The 22149-nt window shown below is 43.0% G+C and overlaps 1 protein-coding gene across 1 annotated transcript in view; it reads right to left on the bottom strand.

Annotated features, from left to right (window-relative positions):
• Positions 1 to 9171: 9171 nt before the first annotated feature.
• The window catches only part of IBTK (inhibitor of Bruton tyrosine kinase), an 85305-nt gene continuing 72327 nt past the window's right edge, over positions 9172 to 22149 (bottom strand). Inside the window, exons 27-29 of the mRNA XM_032767205.2 lie at positions 12465 to 12521; positions 12215 to 12347; positions 9172 to 10571 (exon numbers count right to left, since the gene is read on the bottom strand). Of these exons, the coding sequence (XP_032623096.1) occupies positions 10446 to 10571; positions 12215 to 12347; positions 12465 to 12521 (316 nt within the window). The 3' untranslated portion in view covers positions 9172 to 10445. The remainder of the gene's footprint in view (positions 10572 to 12214; positions 12348 to 12464; positions 12522 to 22149) is intronic.

Consider the following 22149-nt stretch of genomic DNA (forward strand, 5'->3'; position numbering starts at 1 on the left):
TAAGAGCAGGTGCGTCATCCACGGTATAAGGAAGGTGTCCGCCACTGAACCCGTGAGAGGCCTTGAAAGGAGCAGAACGTGTGGCATTTCCTGTTCCCGCAGGACGCAAAGAGATCTATCAGGGGAAACCCCCACCTCCGGAGCAATGTCCGGGCGAAGTGACCATTCGTGGGAAAGGAAGGATCTGCTGAGGCGATCTGCCAGCGTGTTCCGAACTCCCGGGAGAAAGGACGCGATGAGGTGTATAGCGTGGGCTATGCAGAAGACCCAAAGTCGTAACGTTTCTTGACACGAGTGAAGATCTCGTGCCGCCCTGCTTGTTTATATAGTGCATGGCCATTGTGTTGTCGGTGAATACTGACACACAACGGCCCTGTAAGTGCTGTCAGAACGTCTGGCAAGCCAGGAGGACTGCTCTCAGCTCCCGGATGTTCATGTGGAGGGTCAGCTCTTGAGATGACCAAAGGCCCTGGTGTGTAGGTGTCCGAGGTGAGCCCCCCAACCCAGGGATGATGCGTCCGTTGTCAGGGACGCCGAGGGCTGAGGTGGATGGAACAGGAGCCCTGCACACACCATGGCAGGATCCAGCCACCACTGTAAGGAATCTAGGACGGTCAGGGGAATGGTGATGACCATGTCCATAGGATCCCTGGCCGGATGGTATTATGAGTTGAGCCACGACTGGAGGGGCAGGAGGCGCAGTTTGGCGTAGTTCGTTACAAACGTACAGGCCACCATGTGGCCCAGGAGAGCGAGGCAAGTGCGCACCGAAGTCAACGGCGCCGCTCGCAGTCTCTGGATGATGGCTGCCATAGTCTGGAATCATGACAGTGGTAGACAGGCTTTGGCAAGAGTGGAGTCCAGGGTGGCGCCAATAAATTCTATCCTCTGAGTGGGGATCAGAGTCGATTTTTCCGCATTGATCATTAGACCGAGATGTAGGAAAAGGTCCTTGACAATGCAGACGTGACTGAGGACACGTGCCTCGGAGGTCCCACGGATGAGCCAGTCATCTAGATACGGAAATACATGTATCCGACTGCGGCGGAGGTGGGCGGCAACTACAGCCATACATTTGGTGAATACTCTTGGGGCTGTAGAGAGTCCAAACGAGAGGGCCGCGAACTGAAAATGTCGGTGGTTGGCCACGAACTGGAGGAACCTCCTGTGAGGTGGGAAGATGGCTATGTGGAAGTAGGCATCTTTCATGTCGAGGGCGGCATACCAGTCTCCAGCATCCAGGGATGGAATAATGGTCCCCAGGGATACCATACGGAACTTCAACTTTATCATGTATCTGTTGAGTTCCCGCAGATTGAGGATGGGTCTGAGACCTCCCTTTGCCTTGAGGATTAGGAAGTGGCGGGAGTAAAACCCCTTGCCCCGCTCGTGCTCCGGTACCTCCTCTATGGCTCCTTTGACGAGGAGCGAGTGCACCTCCTGCAGGAGGAGTTGCTCGTGAGAGGGGTCCCTGAAGAGGGACGAGGGAGGTAGAAGTGGGGGGTTGAAATAAATTAGAGGTGGTATCCAAATTCCAGAGTGCGTAAGACCCAACAGTCTGATGTTAGCTGGGACCACGCAGGGAGGAAAAAGGAAAGACGGCTGGAAAAAGGAGGAGACGGATCCTTTAAAGAAACTTCCTTCAAAAAGAAGGCTTTGGCCCTGAGGAAGGCTTTGAGGAGCTTTGGTTCTGGCCTCCTTGGTTGCCTGATTGCCTTCGGCGACCGGTTCTGCATCGCCATCTGGCGAAGTCTTGCCTCTGCCGGGGCTGAGGGTAAGGGCAGTGTGGTTGGGGCCGGAAGGGCCTGCGCTGGGTCACCGGCGTGTGCATTCCTAACAAGCGCATAATGACCCTGTTGTCTTTTAGGCTCTGCAGCCTAGGGTCAGTTTTATCCGAAAATACCCCTTGGCCCTCAAATGGGAGATCCTGGATCGTGTGTTGGAGCTCTGGGGGGAGGCCGGAAACCTGCAGCCACGAGATACGGCGCACAGTCATGCCAGAGGCCAGAGTCCTGGCAGCTGAATCCGCAGCATCCAGAGAAGCCTGGAGGGAAGTTCTTGCCACCTTCTTTCCTTCGTCGAGGATGGCCGAGAACTCCTGCCGGGCGTCTTGTGGAAGCAACTCCTTGAATTTATCCGTTGCCGCCCAGGTGTTATAACTATAGCAGCTAAGGAGAGCTTGCTGGTTGGACACGCGGAGTTGGAGAGCCCCTGCCGAATAGACTTTGCGCCCTAGCAAGTCCATGCATCTCGCCTCCTTTGATTTAGGGGTTGGCGCCTGCTGACCATGGCGTTCCCTCTCGTTGACCGACTGGACAATGAGGGAGCAGGGAGGAGGATGGACATAGAGATATTCATAGCCCTTGGAGGGCACCATATATTTATGCTCAACTCCTCGCGCCACCGGTGGGACAGAGGCCGGAGACTGCTAGATGGTAGAGGCGTTGGCCTGTATGGTCCTAATGAAGCGAAGAGCCACTCTAGTGGGGGCATCTGATGACAAAATGTCCACCACTGGGTCCTGTACCTCTGGAACCTCCTCGGTTTGCAAGTTCATATTTTGTGCAACTCGCCTGAGGAGGTCCTGGTGGGCCCTGAGGTCAATTGGTGGAGGGTCAATAGAAGAGGTTCCAGCTACAGCCTCGTCAGGGGAGGATGAAGAGGAGAGACCTGGAACCAGTGGGTCTGATGAGGATTCTGCCTGGTGGATGGTCTGCGTCTCCCCAGGGATGTGGGAATCCTGAGGCTGGGTCAACCCTCCCTCCATAGGGGGAGGAGAGGGGCGGGTGATCGTGGCTTCCGGCGCCCGGTGTTCTGAGGTGGCCGAACGCGATTGACCTGGTTGAGAGCCTTGGGCCTGATGGTACGCCCAGGGTGTCCAGAAACCCCATTGCTGTGGCCCATCATCTTGAGGTTGGGGCTCCTGAAACAATGCAGCAGGCACATCAGTGTCCAGGGCGTATGCACTGTCCGCCTGAGAGGACACGGAAAGGTGCCAGGACGGCCAAGGAGCCGAGTGAAGCTTGTATAAGTCCTTCGCTCTCGTTGCTGGAGATCTCCTCGGTGCCGGGGATCGGTACCGGGAGCCATAGCGGTGCCGAGAATGAGATCGGGACATGCAACCAGCGCAGTGCCGGGAGGTCGACCTGGATCTCAATGGTCTGCGGCGGAACTGGCTGCGAGAGTCTCGGTGCCGGGAGCGGTGCCTAGAGCCTGAGCTGTACCAAGAGTACCGGGCAGGACGAGAGGTGGATCGGTGTCGTGAGTACAACCGGTACCGCCTAGGTGAGCAGTGCCGGGACTGCGAGCGGCATCTTGACCGGGACCATCCGTGGAACCTCGAGCAGTGCTGGGACCTGGATTGAGATTGGTGCCGGCTTGTCGAGTCCATCGAAGGAGGTCTCATAGCAGCTGGCTTGCCTCTGGAATGCAGTACCCGCACCGGCGGTGCCGGGGGTTGAGGCAGGGCAGACTCAGTCATCGCAATAAGGTCCCTGGCTGAGGCGAACGTCTCCGGTGTGGAGGGGACCGCAAGTTCAACCACAGGCCTCTGAGGGGAGCTCTCAAGGACCGGACTCGACGGTACCACAGTCGTCGGTGCCACAGCAGGAGTAGGTGCCAGGTGATCCAAACGAGTCTGCGTCGCAGGCGTGGTGGGAGCTGAAAGTCTTCGATCAGGTCCCTGCATCGGAGAAGGCCGGTGCCGAGGTGTTTTGGCGGAGCCGGCGCAGTCCGGTGCCGGAGAAGCGCTTTCAGCGCTCAGTGCCGAGGACAGAGGGTTCAAGGCTGCCTCCATAAGGAGAGTCTTTAAGCAAAAGTCCCTCTCCTTTTTTGTCCGCGGCTTAAAGGCCTTACAAATGCGGCACTTATCGGAGATGTGCGATTCCCCCAGGCACTTTAGGCAAGAGTCACTGGGATCGCTCGTGGGCATCGGCTTCTTACAGGCCGAGCATGGTTTAAATCCCGGTGAACCGGGCATGGGCCCCGGCACTGGGTGCGGGGAAGGGCTAATGCCAAACCCCGCTAAACTATGTACACTAAGAACTATAAAACTAATAGGACAGCTAAGCCGCGCTCTCCTGTTCCAACGATCAACACAGGCGGTAAGAAGGAACTGAGGAGTGGTCGGGTCGGCAGGGGTATATATCCAGCGCCATAGCGGCGCCACTCCAGGGGGGGACCTGCCGACCCACCGGAGTTGCTAGAGTAAAAATCTTCCGACGAACGTGCACGCACAGCGCGCACACCTAACTGGAATGGATATGAGCAATCACTCGAAGAAGAACAATTGGTAACATTTTTTTTTTTTAAATGGAATCCACTGTAGTCATTGGAGTCAGAAATAAAATCATTTGATATTTGTTGCAATATCAGCAGCAACATCCAAATGCATTGTGAAGACATTGCACCACATTTACCTTGTGGCTTCCCCTAAGACATTTAAGAACAATAGAATAGCTTAAGTGGTCAAGCATGGTTTTAACTGAGTCCCAGTTCAGTATTATTGGATTGCTTAACATACAAGACTCATTGCTATATAGGGAAATTTTAATACATCTATAAACTAAGGTTTTTAATTGTAAAAAGATGCTATATCAAACAGGGGTTATGGTAACAAACTTACCTAGGTAAGTGGAATTCCTTCCATTAATTTTCCTACGGCAATTCGATGAACAACATAAAATAGGAAAAAGTAAACTATTCATTAAGAACGGGGGGGGGGGGGGGGGGGGGGGAGAGAGACAGCCAGTGCCCTGCTTTTGTCTCTAGAGAGCTATTTCCCAACCTCACCACTACCTCCACTTTAGAGTCTAAGGAACTACTAACAGCTATGCTTACGTTATTCAATATGCATTGTTACTGAGGCCTCCACCTCCAGAAAAGGAAAAGACAATAGATTTTCTTAATCTGTAAGCACATCTCAGGAGACAAAATAAGATTTATTGGTGAAATCCAGGCCATACTGAAATCAGTTGGAGTCTTACCATTGACTTCAGTGGAGCCAGGACTTTACCCGTTGTGTTTTGAACTTGCCATAAGGCTTAGTCATCATGTTTTTGTAATGATGCAACTATTTTGATTAGGGGGGTGATTCTTCACTGAAATAGTTATACTGGTACCAACTCTAATGTGGATGCAGTTATACCAGTGTATATGTTTACCCCCATATATCTTATTGCCCTTCCCCTATGGGAATGAACTATACCAGTATAAGAATTTTATTCCAGTATAAGTACATCTACAGTGAAGGGGTTATACTGCTTGAACTACAGATGTATAGTTAAAGTAGTACAACAGGGGTTAGTGCCATCAAGAGGTTCCTACAACAAGTTAAATGAGCGTAAGTGGTCAGTAGTCTCCCTCCTGTGAAATGAAAGCAACGGTATGTATATTAAGATTTTTTCCTGCATGTTCCACATGTAGTCTGTTCATGAACAACAAAAGTTACTTGTAGACTACAGCAATTACACGTAATTGACTGAAGTCTCTCATTTGGTCTCCTCTCTCTTTAACTAATCTATCCTGTGTTGCAAAGTAACAGATTAGTCATATTCCTGAAAGGCCTTAGAGCAGGTGACTTACAGTACAATGCTGTATGGTATCAAGTGCTGGAAACTTCAATAGCCTGGAGTTACCACAGCAGTATAAAAAGAGACAAATTAAAATTGTTTAAACATAATATTGTTTCCATGAGAAGTGAAAGTATTGCTTTTAAATCAGCCGCTCTCTCCCTCCTTTTGGAGTGGGGGAAGGAAGTGGCTTTGAAGTTTGAGATAATGAAGGAGAAGACAAAGCAATAAAATACTTCAGCTAATCCTTCTCAAAACACTCATCCAACGCAGCAACTAGATATTGGTGTATATTGAATACAAAGCCTTTTGTTAACTTCCCAATTGTTATGCCAACAAGCCATAATGAGGAGTTTTGAAATTACACACCAAAATGCCATATGTTCATTTCACTGTAAACAATGAGGCGACTTTTGTAGATACCAATTTACATTAAGATCTGGAAATTTAACCCTGGAACTTGACAAATTTTTGATAAATAGCCATTATGTTTTGGTAAAATAGTTTAAAAAGATAATTGCAAAGTTCCTGGCTGTACTAAGTCAGGTTATTATGAAAAGTTACTAGACCTGATTATAAGAATTAGATTTTGCATTTCATCTCTTCATAAAGTTAGGATTTTTATGCTTATCTTTACAGGAAACACACCACAAATTCAAACCAGGCATTGTTTTTGAACAGGTGCAGTGGCTCCCTTAACAGTTCAGAGTTCAGGCATTTTTAGCAGAGTGTTGTGCTACTGCAAATGACAGAACTGCTGCAGCTTTGCTTGGAACAGTTTAATCTAAATCAGCTGTTCTCAAACTGTGGGTTGGGATCTCAAAGTGGGTTGTGACTCTGTTTTAATGGGGTCACCAAAGCTGGAGTTTGGGGCTGAGGGTTGACCCCACTGCCCGGGGCCCAGGTTTGAGCCCAAGGGCTTCAGCCCTGGGTGCAGGGTTCAAGTTACAACCTCCCCCCTACAACCTCGAGCCTGGGGCTGAAGTCTTTGGGCTTTGCGCTGGGGCAGTGGGGCTCAGGCTTCAGTCCCCCCTCCTGGAGTCCTGTAGTAATTTTTGTTGTCAGAAGAGGGTTGCGGTGCAGTGAAGTCTGAGAACCCCTGATCTAAATCTATTCCTTCCTGCTATAGCTAGATAAAAATTGGAATTAAGTGCTAGTATACTGTATAGACAATACATATAGAGGATTTGTATTTACTATAGAGTTTTGGGAATTAATTTTCAAGTTATTAAAATTAGCTACATGGGAATCTGACACGGAGTGCTAAAATTAAAACTCTTGCCTTGAAATTTCTCATTGTTTTGAATAGGTGCCATGTGTTTAAAGAATGCTTTGGTTGGGGTTTTTGTTGTGGTGATTTTAAATAACTTGCAGAAGAGATTTACGAGTCAATAAGTCTGGGTTCTACACACAACTCGATTTTTGATCTTCTGCATGTCACAACTTCTCTTGCAATATGAGGCATCTGAAAGTTAGCAAAAGCCAGAGTTTCAGTTGCTTATGAACCAACATTTACCTCCCTTGTGCCTGTGCATTATGATCTTTAATTACATGGTCACGTGTTATTTTTTCCAGAAGACCCTGGCCTCATTAAGTTCCAAGGTTGGATGCACAAAGGGGCCAAACTCAGGTTACACAGGAAATTGTAATTCTGACATTTTCTAACTTTCAAGGGCTTAACTTTGCAACCTAAATAATGTCCTTTTCATGAAGGTTTTTGTATGTAATATGTTAATTACATTCTCAAGTTGTGTTCTCCCAGTTTAGAGTAACTCTAATTTTAATAGCAACTGGTAATTACTATCAGTTTTGGTAACCATTAGTTAACAAGTTCCTAACATCCAGATAAACTATCCTAATGGGAAACTAATTGTTTCCTAATTATTTCTGGAAGAATGAAAATAGGTATATGTATTTAGTTAACGTACATTTTAATATGGTTTGGGATTTGTCATTCTAAATAAGTTTTATACATGTATGCTACCAATTTGTTTGTCATTAATATAATTATTTCTTAGTACTTCTTTGGTTGGTAATATATTATTCATTACAACCAAAGAAAGTATTTTTAAAGAGAAGGTGCTAATTTTTAAGATTATTTAGGTAAAATTCCCTCAAGAGAAAAATTAGCGCATGTATTTCCTAGGAGATGCTTTTTTAAAAAAGGATTGAATTGATAATCTCAAATTTATTTCACTGGGTTGATACTGATGTATTGTTTAGTTCAAGAAATTAAAACATTCATATATAAAATTGTTTTACAAAATAGGACTGGTCTATTAAAATACCTTTCTTAAATATTTAAATACAAACTTTTGGTGACATGAACCTCAATCAGGAAAACAGAATAAAGTCCCATATTAGCACATGAGAATTAATATATTGCAGACTAATGGCATTATACTTGTATCAGGACAACTTGGCATTTTAGCTTTTGTCACTTGTCTATTCTATCAGTCACAACTCTTTAATCACGTACCTATAAATAAAGGATCTCACCTGTTTTTGAAGAATTTCTGTCTTCAGATTATGCTTTTAAAATTACATTTAAAATTTCACAGAGTGTGTAAGTACAGTTAATTACCTCCAGAATGTATCAAATATGAATGACTTGATCTTACCCACTATACTTTGAAATACTGACATCAATGACATTTCAAAGTTTTTCAAGCCATCTGCTAACTTTTAATTTTATTTATTGTACTTTTAAATCTAAGACACATATATTGTCCAAGTAGACACTCATTCAAAGCTTTTTCCTCAGATTTTGGCTGTAAAATTTAAACTATGTTAATGTAATTGTTCCAAAGATGTGTTTTCAATTTCACGACAGCAATCAATGACACATTGCATAAAGAACGTTGAGTGTAAAAGACATCAGAAGTTCCCCAGAGATTTGATATCATCCATCTCTCTTAAGATATACCAATTAGACTTTCACACTGTCTGAAATGGCTCATGACTGAGTGCCAACCTCAGGGCAGACTGTCAAAAGCAGGGAAGACACCTCAAACAAACAGGTAGTATGTTCTATAATTAGACTGGTTTCCAGCTATGCATTTGTAAGTGTTCAGTGAGGTGAGGCCTGGGCCTTGTCATGAGCTGGAACCTGGTCTGCCAGCATCAAATAGATCTCAAAGTCAGTCAGGGTTGGAATAATTATAACGGTTTGTTAAAAAGGAATTATGAAACATTTTTTCCAGGATGTCCAAAACAGTGAATATTTTTTAAAAACCTATCATTTTACATTTGAGAATGGAATAAGATAATGGCTAGAAAAAACCTAACAGCTTTTGAATCAGTTTCTTACTGTACGTAGTAATTGCTTTTTAAAAAAAAATCTTTATACAGTTTTACAAAACTTTAAACAGCGAGAGGAACTGAAGCACTAGAAAAATCTTCAAATATTCAGCATTAGTATTTAAATACATTGAGATCTTCCACAGCAATCCACTCCCGCTTACAGGCGTTTACTTGAAATTTTATCTTGTATTAAGCACACTGTTCATGCTCCATATGAAATGAAAATACTTTTAGAAATACTCTAATTGCCACAAAAGTCAATTTTTATACAATGGCATACAAAAATTAAGTACACAAATTTGTCTGAATCAAGATTTTAATGTTTATTGCATTTGTTTGATTTTTTATTTTTTTATGTAGCTCACTTGAAGCCATTAGATGCGGCTACATTGTTTTCCAAGACTCAATTTATCACACAGTGATTGCTTTGTACATCCATCTGGGTATACCTTCTCTAAGCTTGATCCTCTCCAGTTTGCCCAGGATCGGTAAACGCTGAGATTACTGAAACAGGTAAATCCACATTTAAACTACCCAAACACAAACCAACAAGACAGCATATTGTACATAAGGCTATTAAACAACTTTTATAAATCTGTTCAGAGAAACCAGGCACAAAGAACTTTTTGAACCCACAATACTGAAAAGCCAGCCATGAAATCTTTGCAGGTTAGGCATTCTCAAAATCCACAGTTAAGCATTCATCCTTGTAGCTCTAATATTTAACATACAGGTTTTGCATTTCCTCAGCACTTTAAATATATTGTACTTTAACACGGTGGTTCTAAAATTGTACCAATTTACCAGAATACATCATGGATAATGCAACTAGTGATATCACATCCAACTGAACTGTGTTTGTTTTAAGCCATAACAGAGCTTGGGCTGCTCAAAAGGCCAACCTAACAACAGTGTAAGAACACACACAACTGAACTCGAAGCAGGTAGTAGAAGTACATTAAGTCCAGCACAGAGGCTCACCACGAAGAGCAACAGTCAAAAGTACTAGTCACAATAGATGAGAGAACCAGTACTCATACATACATATCAGAAGTTAGGAAAAACTGCATTGCCAAATTGTATTTTTAGATGAAATTTAAGATAAGATAAATTTGGGATATTTCTAATCTGTCATTCCCAATCCTGATTAAATGCTCACATTTTAAAGATGCACAATTTTAAATTGTCAGTTTTACAATAATCACAAAATTAGCGTCTACTTTTTTCCACCACCTGTGAATTTAACAAAAACTTTGTCCTAATATGGGCTAAACCTTACTATAAGCAAATGTATTTTCAATCTACAATTGTATATAGAATGTTATTAACAGAGTGTATGGCAAACAGTTTGTTGTCAAAACATACATACATAATATGGTGTGAATAATGGAAACTAACAAATTATAGTTTGCATTCTCTCTCTAGTATAATCAGATGCATGCTGATTATGTGCAGCATTTTAACACTGATACTAAATTTACAAGGCTGCTCCCCCCATTCCAATTCTACATGTAATAAAAGTCAAAAACTCTGAAGTACACATATCTTCATGAAATTCATGATGGATTAACTTCAGTGCTTGTTCCACAAAGGTGTTGCAATAGGTCCCTGTGGAGCCCTTTCAATTACAACAAATTCATCAGGGTTGTCAAAAGCTTCGTAGTGGATTAGCAAATCCTGAATAGCACGTTCCTCAATCTGAAGGACGAAAGAAAGAGAGGAGGGAGAGGGAAGGGGAAGTCAGCATTTTATAATCAGGTCTAGAACAAAAATCATCTCATGGGGGATGGAAACTATTCACTGTATAACATAATGTTACTTTTTAAAACAAATTACTGTTACCAATAAGGTTTAATAGCCCTGAATAATTATACATCCTGCACATCAGTAATCAATGAATATTCTTAATTTCATACAAATACAGATTTTTTTTGCATGGTAGGTCTTTTAAAAAACCTGCTAGCTGGACAGGCTTTAAAAATAGACAAGTCCTGAGGCCATATGTCCTAACAGATTCTAAAACACTCATGGACTGGCTGGATGTCATCCTCTAGCAAAATGGGAGAAGATAACACACTCCAAACCATGACGGCAAGCAAAGAAAATTGGGGAACACGGAATTTATCCCCAGCAGCTAAGGGCCCCAAATACTGCCAGGCTAGCCCAGGAGTGGGCAACGTATGGCCTGCGGGCTGGATCCATCCCACCAGCCATTTTAATCCAGCCCTTGAGCTCCCGCTGGTAAGCAGGGTCTGGGGCTTGCCATGTTCTGGCACTCCAGCCAGGGAGCAGGGTCAGGGGCCACTCTGCCTGGCTCCTGGAAGCAGAAGCATGTCTTCCCTCCAGCTCCTACGTGCAGGAGCAGCCAAGGGGCTCTGCTCGACACACTGTGGACGGGGCAGCGTGCAGCAGACCCGCCTGGCCACGCCTCCGCTTAGGAGCCGGACAGAGGACACACTGCTACTTCCGAGAGACGCTTGAGGCAAGCACCGCCCAGAGCCTGAACCCGATCCACTCCCCCACACCTTGCCCCAGCGCTCATCCCTCTCCTGCCCTCCGAAGCCCTCAGTCCCAGCCTGGAGCACCCTCCTATACTGCAAACCCCTCATCCCCAGTCCCATCCCAGAGCCTGCAGCCCCAGCCAGAGTCTCCTGCATTCCCCTGCACTTTGAACTTCTCACTTCTGGCCCCACCCTGGAGCCCACACCCCCAGCCAGAGCTCACACCCCAACCCCAATTTCATGAGCATTCATGGCCCGCAATACAATGTCCATACCCCAATGTGGCCCTCAGGCCAAAAAGTCTGCCCACCCCTGGGCTAGCCGTACCCTCCCAAAATGAGCCTGAAGTTATGCTTTAACAGCTGGCAGACACTATGCAGCATATAAGAACATAAGAACGGCTGTACCGGGTAAGAGCAAAAGCCCATCTAGCCCAGTATCCTGTCCACCAACAGTGGCCAACACCAGGTGCCCCAGAAGGAGTGAACCTAACAGGCAATGATTAAGTAATCTCTTTCCTGCCATCCATCTCCATCCTCTGACAAACAGAGGCTAGGGACACCATTCCTTACCCATCCTAGCTAATAGCCATTTATGGACTTAATCACCATGAATTTATTCAGTTCCCTTTTAAACGCTGTTAAAGTCCTAGCCTTCACAACCTCCTCAGGTAAGGAGTTCCACAAGTTGACTGTGCATGTGTGAAGAACTTCCTTTTATTTGTTTTAAATCTGCTGCCTATTAATTTCATTTGGTGACCCCGAGTTCTTGTAATATGAATAACTGATTCTAAAATGTCATCTCTAAAAGAGGTAGTGAAAAAAATACAGCTTTCTTTACCTGGATCAAAGCCAAAGGTTTCTCTCTGCTCCTGATAAGAGCAGCTTCTTGCTGGAGCTCTTCCTCTACAATTGCTGCAAACGTGATAGGTGCTATCGCAGCAGAGCTAGTTAAGGATGTCACTAACCACGGACTGCAAGGTAATACATTACACAGTGAAGTATATCACTGACATTCTGAAACAAAAGCAGTATAAAGAACTAACAGAAAACATGCTTCAAAAATCTGTCATGTCAGAAATCAAACTTACTTATGACTCTCCAGTTGTAGTAAATCAGAAACACAATCTTCTTCTTTGATTGTGCATCTGGGAGGAAAAAAAACATTAAAGTTGCTGATTCAATACTCTCTTGGAATGTAACAGGATTGTTGGCAACCCTCAGACTTATTCTACTGCACTAAGCATGCTACTGTGAGGAGAGGAACAGCTTGGAGAGGGGAATCTTAAGACACTGGAGAAAAAAAAAAAAATCAGTGAATCGAGTGTCCTTCGCAAACTGCAGTGTGATGGCCCACAGTGAGCAGTTACTAAAACATATTCCTATATTGTTACTATTCAAATAACTACTTTAGTGAGAATCACATGGGTGCCCCAGCAGAAAATGAATTCAGACAAAAGTTCTCTTTGCACATTCGCTGTATTGTAATATAGTAGCAAATCCAAAATTAAATCCAAGACTTCTAGACAGGAGGTTTTTGAGTGTGATGTAGTGGTAGAGTACCTGCTCCCAAGTTAGCTTCTTAATTACTAGAACTGTAATGGACTTACAGCACAGGCAACCTTAATTATTGCATTTCCTAATTTCTGAGTGCCTGACTTTGCAGCCTAAATAATATGTTTATGTAATGTTTTGTATTTAAAAATCTGAGCAATGTAATTGCAATATAAGCACACTATATAAGCCTGTTCACAATAAATCTGGGAATATGATCTCCAAGCCTAAAATCGTTGTCTTGAAAGAGGTGGCGGTAGCATTAAGTTAACTGCAATAACACTAGTGTATTATTTCTCTGTCAGTATAGTATTGATTATTCAATGCCAGAGATGGCGAATCTTCAGTACACATACCCAAGTACCTTCCCTCACAAATATATGATCTGGATTCTGATGAATATACATAAAAAGGGCATAAAAATAGGATTCATGGAATGAAACTAAACAGAAAAAAACACACTTAATATCAAGAAAAAATAAATTCTGACAGTAAGATGTGTTACTCTGTATAATCTGTCAAGAGAACTAATCATTTGCTACATTTATGTCTGCACCAGACAGAAACACACTAATATGTGCTGACCAGACTAATCCTGCACTCACAGGTACTCGAGAATTCTAAAATCATTAGCGTTTTTGAGAACCACACAAAATCATGTGGTAACTTCCCGTAAGTCCTGACTGACAATGCAGAAGTAGGCTTTTTGTCAGCATCATCTTTGCCAAGCTAGGGAGATGTTCAAGTATTCCCAATTCTCAGAGGCTCATTTTTAAAAACTAACTTCTATACACCTACGTAAACAGAAACCCCCTAGCCCTCTCAGAAGACAAAACATTCTGAGAAACGTGTAGCAGGTTGACACTTTGAATGAAAGTCAGATGCATGCACCCTCCTACCCCTGCCCAAAGTATTCACAGGACCACTATGAAGTAGTAAAGCAAAATCAACTTGGTTATAGCAAGTATGTGTCAAGTTTTTTTCCCCACTTTGAACTTTAGAGTACAATGTGGGGGACCTGCATGGACCCTTCTAAGCTTAATTCCTAGCTTAGCTCTGGTACACTGCCACCAGCCAGAAGTCTGTGTCTGGCACACTTTGTTCCCCCAAAACCTTCCCTGGGGAACCCAAGACCCAAACCCCTTGGGTCTTAAAACAAGGAGAAATTAACCATCCCCTTCCTTTTCCCCCCAGACTCTCCCCTCCCTGGGCTGCCTTGAGAGGCTTCACACCGATCCAAACTCCTTGGATCTTAAACCAAAGAGGAACTAACCATCCCCCTTTCTTTCCCCCCACCAATCCCTGGGGAGTTCAAACTCAATCCCTTGGATTTTAAAACAAGGAAAAATCAATCAGGTTCTTAAAAAGAAAGCTTTTAATTAAAGAAAGAAAAGGTAAAAATTATCTCTGTAAAATCAGGATGGAAAATGCTTTACAGGGTACTCAATTCATATAGACTAGAGGACCCCCCCCCACTAAATTCAAAGTTACAGCAATAGAGCTAAAAATCTTCAACAAAAACACATTACAGTTAAGAAAACAAACATAAGAGTAGTCGCCTTGCCTGGCTATTACTTACTATTTGAAACAAGAAAGACTGATTCAGAAGATGGGAAGCTGGGTGTACGTCTTGTCCTTCTCATTGAAGCGAACAACAAACAAGCAAAACAAAGACTTCCCTCCACCAAGATTTGAAAGTATCTTGTCCCCCTATTGGTCCTCTGGTCAGGTGTCAGCCAGGTTTACTGAGCTTCTTAACCCTTTACAGGTAAGAGACATTTAACCCTTAACCATTGTTTATGACAGTATGACTCAGTCTAGATAACAAAAGTTCTTTCCAGAGCAAGACTATTTTATCACAATTAGCAGTTGTAATGTCACAGTACACTCTAGTGATCAATTAAAAGATAAGCAGAGGATAATTATACAGGTATTTAATGCACAACAATCATCTATTCCACTGCTACTGTGATCTTTACAAGTAATTAACGAGGTGGTCAGAGATTTCACATTTTAAGCATTTTGGATCTAGGTGGTTTTAAAGATAAGAAATCTGAAATTAAATAAGTGCATACAATAGATTAACTGTGCGTCTAACGGTTTAACATGTTAATACTGCGTCTTAAGTGGAATCAAATAACAAGGGGTTAGAAGCAGTAGTTCTCAACCTGCGGCCCATGGGCCACTTGTGGCCCAATCCGCACACAGCTGTGGCCCATGTGACATCCTCAGGCCTATACAGGTAGAATTGGATGCAGCCCACATAACACATTGTGGACCACATGTGTGGCCCACAATGGTAAATAGGTTGAGAACCAACGGGTTAGAGGATAGTGAAAAAGGAGTGTATGGCAGTGTCCAATCTACATGTTTCAGAAGGATGTGTGTGTGGGAAGGTCTCTAGGTAAGTTCCAGGCCAACTGTTGTCTAAAATGTGTTTTAAGATTTTTAGAAGGTGTTGATTTATAGTCCTCAAGATGTATCGTCTCAGTGTATTCAAAGTACCGGAACAGTCAGAGTAGCAGCAATGCAAACTTCCTCACACTGCCCCCTCAGTGTGACTGACCTTGAAAGAGGATAGCTCACTCTCCTTTTTAAAAAAAGTCAGCTCTGCTGAATCAGGTAACAGAAGTGCTAGTTGTGATTCTGGTGATGTGACTAGCTGTCCATTAAAACTGGGTAAGACTATGACCAACTCATTTAATAAGGACAACTCAAAAGGCATCAGATCGGACCATAATGACTTTTGTTCAAAACTAACCTAGACAGGATATAGGACTAGGAATTGTAACTGAAAGGATCCTACCTTCTTCTGAACCAAATAGTTCCCATTCAAATATTTTTTTTAAGATAATAATTGGAGATATACCGATCTCCTAGAACTGGAAGGGACCTTGAAAGGTCATTGAGTCCAGCCCCCTGCCTTCACTAGCACAACCAAGTACTGATTTTTGCCACAGATCCCCAAGTGGCCCCCTCAAGGATTGAATTTACAACCCTGGGTTTAGCAGGCCAATGCTCAAACCACTGAGTTATTCCCCCTTCCCCCCCCGCAAGGTTTCAGGGGGGCCGCCAAGCAAGGCCAGCAATAGACTCGCTGGGGCCCAGGGCAGAAAGCTCAAGTCCCAGCGCATGTGGCTGAAGTCTGGGGCCTCATATTGACACTGTATATAAAATTCCAGATTCTTTAAAATAGCATTTCTGTTTAGAAAGAACAGAATCAACTCAGGCCACTTGAATTTCACAGTTAACAAGATGTGCAGTTATGCAATCATTAAAAAAAAAAAAACCACTTAAATCTGTATTATTTCTAAGCTTTGCAATATCTCACCTTTGCAGAGTTTCACTGATTGCTTTTATTTTTATTTTTAAAGCTAATCTCTTAAAACTTGATCATTTAACTTACCACAAATTGGTAGGATTCACTTCTGAATGATTAAAGTTAAAATTTAGTTTAAAAAAAGCTATGTCAAATAGATGTCATAGTTTAAAAGCAATTAAAGATGGCAAAACAGCTATAACATTTTAAAAAATTAAGTTCACTAAGGTAGGACTTATTTTGAAGAAAATTGTTATACTTAAGTCATACTACTTTCATAGCATTATAATTGCTAAACATCTTTATGTTAAGAAAAAATGGAAACAGACTATGAAAAAAAAAGTCACAGTGCCATGAAAATTACATCTAGGACAATCAGTTTTAATCATTACTGCTTATGCTCCTTGTATGGCTGATGTAGGAATTTAATCCTGAGTTATATTATAAGTTACTAACTTTAGGCCCAGACAAACAACTTTGCCATTGCCTTCAATAGAGATTTATCAGGCCATTTAATTTTTGTATAATACTCGTGCCCTAAAGAAACCAAACATAGGAGATTAATGGGATGCAGATTCTTTAACTTGTCATTCACCAGTTCACACTAAGGATTTGAGCTAGATGACTGTATACAGATACTACACTTCAGAGGCAGTGAACAAGAGAGTTTGGTCATCTCAGTCCAGTTGCTAACTCACAAACCTCATAATTAAGGCTACGATTTAGTCACAGTTATTTCTAGTAAAAAAAGTCACGGACAGGTCACAGGCCATAAACAAAAATTAATGATGGGTGACCTGTCCATGACTTGTACGATAAATACCTCTGACTAAATCTTAGCTGGGGGGCCGCTGCTCTGGGGGTAGGGGACGTGGAAAGAGGCACCGCCTGCTGGGGGCTGCTGAGCAGCAGCTGCTCTGGCTGTTCCCAGGGCTGCCGCTCAGGAGGTCCCCAAGGCCAGTCACACAGGCCGCTGCTGTGGACGGTCCCCAGGGCCATCTACCCAGGGCCACTCCAGCAGGGCCGGTATGGCTGGCCTCAGGGCTGCTCCAGCAACAACCGATGTGGCTATCCCTGGAGCCACCTGAGCAGCTGGTTCTAGAGCCAGCTGCTTGGGCAGCCCTGGAGTCAAGCACGCTGGCTGCTGCAGAAGTCACAGAGGTCATGGAAAGTCATGGAATCCGAGACTTCCTCCATCTCCATGACAGAGACAGAGCCCTAATCATAATCACAAAACCCACTACCATAATTCCAGCAAGTCGCCAAGAAAACTGGTTCCAACCTATAAGCGAAATCAAGCAAGAAAATCCACAGACAGTTTTAAAATGGGAATAGTAATTAATAAAAACTGGAGCTATCAAAACCACTACCTCCCCCCTTTCTCCATGCATATTGTAATTCATCTCTCGTTTGAATACAAGTATTAGCAGATGGTCTTGCCCACATGATGATAAATATTTGAACAGCTTTAATTTTAATATAAATACTACATGTGCTGTTCATATGCTTGCATGGCAGGTAAGAAAATCTGACGCATACAAATAAAAAGAACATTTGGTTTGTATTCATAACTAATAACTGCTAGCAGCTTTTTCTAAAAAAATGGATGCAGTGATTTTTAACAATGAAGATCAATGTTAATGCACTATTCTAAGATGACTACCTAATCGCTAAGAAAGCAAAACTCTTATGCTATACATTTAAGATTAGAAATAGAGAATTATCAGGTAAGAAATATCAGTTAGCAGCTTCTCTCTGAATTCATTACTCATGGGCTAACTATGGAATGCACAACTTGTGGAATTCAGAGTTGGCCCAGAGTTGCTGCTGGAGGCTCCAGGACTAAGCTCTGCCTTTCAGCTCAGACCACCAGAAGAGTTCTTCCACAGTTGTAGAAATGCTCTTGTAACCAATTAGTAGCATGTAAGGTAACCCGACATAATTATCACACTAAATTAACTTTAAGATAATATACTTTAAGATAATAGATGCCTAGAACTTCTTTTAGTGAAAATTTTCAAATTTATATTCTGGTCATTTATACGATTATTCTAGTGGGTTGAATTCAGAGAGAAGCTGCTGAGAGAGAGAAAATTATCAGGTAAGAACTGTTGCATTCTGTTGCACAGTTTCTCTCCTAATTCATTATTCATTGGCAGTACGGAGCAGTGAATTCCAGAAGTAGGGAAGGAAAGGAAAGGATAAGCAGAGTTTAATTATTCTAGTAGAATAATAGGCAGCAACAGGAGTTCCCCCCATATAAAGCAAGAGCTTTATAAACTATGGAGATGTGTGAGAAGTAATCCAGTAGCACCCTCTACCAAAGGACACTTTTTTAGAGGAAAGGAAATTTACTTGAAGATCTTCCTTGGATGAGTCTCAAACACTTTTCCCTCAATGCCTCCAGAGACTTCTGTGAATAGTTTCTCAGATGCCTAGTATACCAACTGGTAGGATTTTTACATCTTGCCTGAAGCAACCTTGAGCTGCAAGGCCTTGGCATTTTGGACAGAATGGGATGAACAGGGTACAACAAGCATACATCTCAAGCATATGGAGTATGTATCTTTATAGATCTAAGAATGCTTATTTATATCACAACCTTCGAAGCATTAGAACAAAACCACGGGATAATTATTTTCCAGCAATTGTGGAAAGAGGAACTTACTTTGGACAGAAATGTTCTGGAGCTATAAGAATAATCTTTTTCCCCGTGACAAAGGCAGTGTGATTCTTGTCATGGATATAAGAACTAATTTGCTTTTCCAAGGTAATGGCGACTGGAAAGGTCTGCCACAGGCTTGTCTAACTTGTCATTGTAATTAAACTTGGCACCTGATACTTACGTGGAGGATCCAAAGTGCCTATTTTCAAAATGCCAGTATGGCTGGTACCCACCTTTCTAAGGTGCTTTCTTGTAGACAGCAACCAAGTTTCCCAGAGAAACTTTAGTGTAGCTGAGATCACTAGAACTTTGTGTTATTATTCTAATTGTATTATAATACTGTCTAGAGGTCAGGATCCCATTGTGTTGGGCTTTCTGTTTCCCCTCACATCAGAAATGTAAATTTGATCAGATCAATGAATCCTGAGTGTTGTGTGGATACCAAACTATATCCGCGTTTAAAGAGAATCCATGCTGAATTACACTTCGCTTCTGATGCCCAAGTTGTTAACTGTTCCTGGTTTGAATGAAAGAGTCTCTGCTTCAAGAGGTCTGTTGTTTACAATGTGGCACTACTGGCTACCTAGCAAGTCCAAAGTGCCCTCTGGGCCAGTAGAGGACAAGGACACCACAATTCTACTTTTTCTTCTTTCCTGTATTCTTTATGTGAACTGTCTTGAAAGGTAGCAGATTCTTCTCAAACCAGGACATTAATTTCATTGCCACAGAGAAGCTTTGACCTCTAGTTACTCCCTGGTTGGAAGAGATGTCAACACTCGTGTCTCAATCCCAGGCCAACCATAATGGGAAGTAAGGGGAGGCTCTCTCTGCAGTAACTGTAATTGCCTAAGGTTTCTTGCACCTTCTACTGAAACAGCCGTTTCTGGTCATTGTCATAGACAGGATACTGGACCTGAAAGGTCCAATCCTCTGTAGCTATGTTTGTGGGTTCTGCTTCTTTTATTTTTAATAAATTTATTTTAAATAAAATAAAAAAATGACACACATCCTGATAGGCGTCAATATTAACTAAAACCTATATGAGATGAGATTTTTGGAAATTTATCTTCCAAGTATGTTTGCATCCATAGTGAGTATTCAAGGGTCTACAGCAATGATACTCAGACCTCAGTGGTTCAGGAGCTAAACTAGTGATCAACATTACCCAAAAGAGCCACAGTAGTGTGAATTCAGTTTCATTTACTATAGTACTATATATTCATATTTAAACAGTATGACAGGTTAATTACATAGTGCAAGTTAATAACGTAACTGATTAATAACAATAGTAAAAGCATCCTGATTGGTTAATAACTGAAGCACACAGTCTCTTAATATCATGTGCTGCAAAGAGCTGCAGCAGACATATTAAAGAGCCACTTGCAGCTCACGAGCCTCTGTCTGAGTATCACTGGTCAAGAGTGAAAGTTGGGTATGACCTGTGCCTTGCTGTGATTACCACCAGCCACTTAAGACTCTGGATACAGAGGGTAGATCAAAAGGAAGACTCTTGTACAAGGCACTGTGGCTCACACACAAACATCATTTTTGTCTTCATCATTATGAGGATTTTGTTGACTCCTTGCATGCTTCTACTCCAGATTTTTCCCTCTGCCAGGGTAACGGCCCCTTCTTGGATACACTTGGTATTGGTAGTAACTAATCGACTTCTATGCTGGCTTTGATAGTAAGGGTTGATGCCTCTCTGCAAAGTCAGTTAATAATTTCTCTAATGTGTCCTCCAATAGCTACTCACATGTTTGCATGCACAAGATATCAGTTTTGAATGAGCAACAGTTACTCTTGGGTATAACACGGCTTCCGTGTAGCCACCAAGTTATCACCACAAATCACATCAAGGGTTTGACCAGAACAAAACCCAAGACATCTCAGTCCAATCAAAAACTATACCTCTAGACAATGAGTCACTTGTTTACCACAAAGTAGGCTTTCCTTACTAAATATGTGAAAAACCTTCAATCTGAAAGGGTATGGCTCAGGCTTTGAAACTGCAGTGCAGTGTCTGAGGCAGGTTTTGGAAGGCAGTCCCCTTCTGAAGGTGTGGCTTGTCTTTCCCTGGTGGAGCTACTGCTACACCAACGTTAGGCTCCCAAAATGTATAAAAAGTCTTTATTTTTATACAAACACTTTAGCTGAACATTTGGTTTAATCAGATGTCCTCGTCTGGATTTTACGATGCACTCACAGGAAGCATTAATGGGAAAATATATATAAGAATACTTGAAAGGGAAGATTATTAATATTAATCAGTTTCTTGCAAGCTACTGTTTTTTTTTTCCTCTAAAGCATGTGTGGTACTTCTTCCCCTTTCCTACCTTTCAGAGTCTGAGGCCATTTCCCTGGCAAAGCAAGGGTTTAGGACTGATGATCAGAAGGCACAATTCCCACTCCGCTGCTTCCTGAAATCTGAATCCCTTTCCCTGGCAGAGCGAGGGTCTTTAAGCTTAAAGCCAGACTGATACAATTTCCATTAGACTACAGCCTGAGGCAGGGCTGCACAGGAAGAACAGCCTTCTCTGCAGGCCCAGACATGCTGAAGAGTGGGAGAGGGTGGTGAGCCTGGTACAGGGCACTGTGAGAGACTATGTAGGAGAAAAACACCAGCGAACACTACCACAGGGTGAGAAAGCAAAAGAAGGGTTTAACCACGATTTTCATCCCAATTGCTAATTAACAATATTAATTACTACGATGGGAAGGACACATTTCCTTTTGCCTTTTAGGGACTCTCGGGGGTTTGCAGGACTTACCCCTGAGTATCATGAGAATTCCTCGACTCCTAGTGGGAAGAAGGGAAGCTGTTTTGGAGCCCTGCTCTCCACTGGGACCTAAGGGCCCTTTAGTTTCTGGGGATGGGGGAGAGGACAACCGTTGATCCTTTCAGAGGGTTTTCTCCCTCCAGCCCAGGTTTGTTGTGGGATTTACCCCTTAAGCTGGCTTGGTAGTTTCTTCCTCATCCTTAGACTCTCTCACTGAAAGCTCATCAGCACTGGATTGGTCTTTTCTGCATTAGAGTCGCGATTTCCCAGGGCAGAATGGGGACATAACATGCCAGTCTGACTGAGCCCCATACCCTGGCAGTACAAAGGTTGGGTGATTGGCAACAGGTGAGGCATAATTCACCCTCTGCAGAGCTTGTAAGTGCTGTTTCACAAAGGCTTCATAAGCCGGCGGCTGTCTGCAGCACAGCTCATGTAAGTCCTGAGTGGGTGCACAG

Source organism: Chelonoidis abingdonii, chromosome 3, assembly GCF_003597395.2.
Source record: "Chelonoidis abingdonii isolate Lonesome George chromosome 3, CheloAbing_2.0, whole genome shotgun sequence".
NCBI classification, from domain to species: domain Eukaryota; kingdom Metazoa; phylum Chordata; order Testudines; family Testudinidae; genus Chelonoidis; species Chelonoidis abingdonii.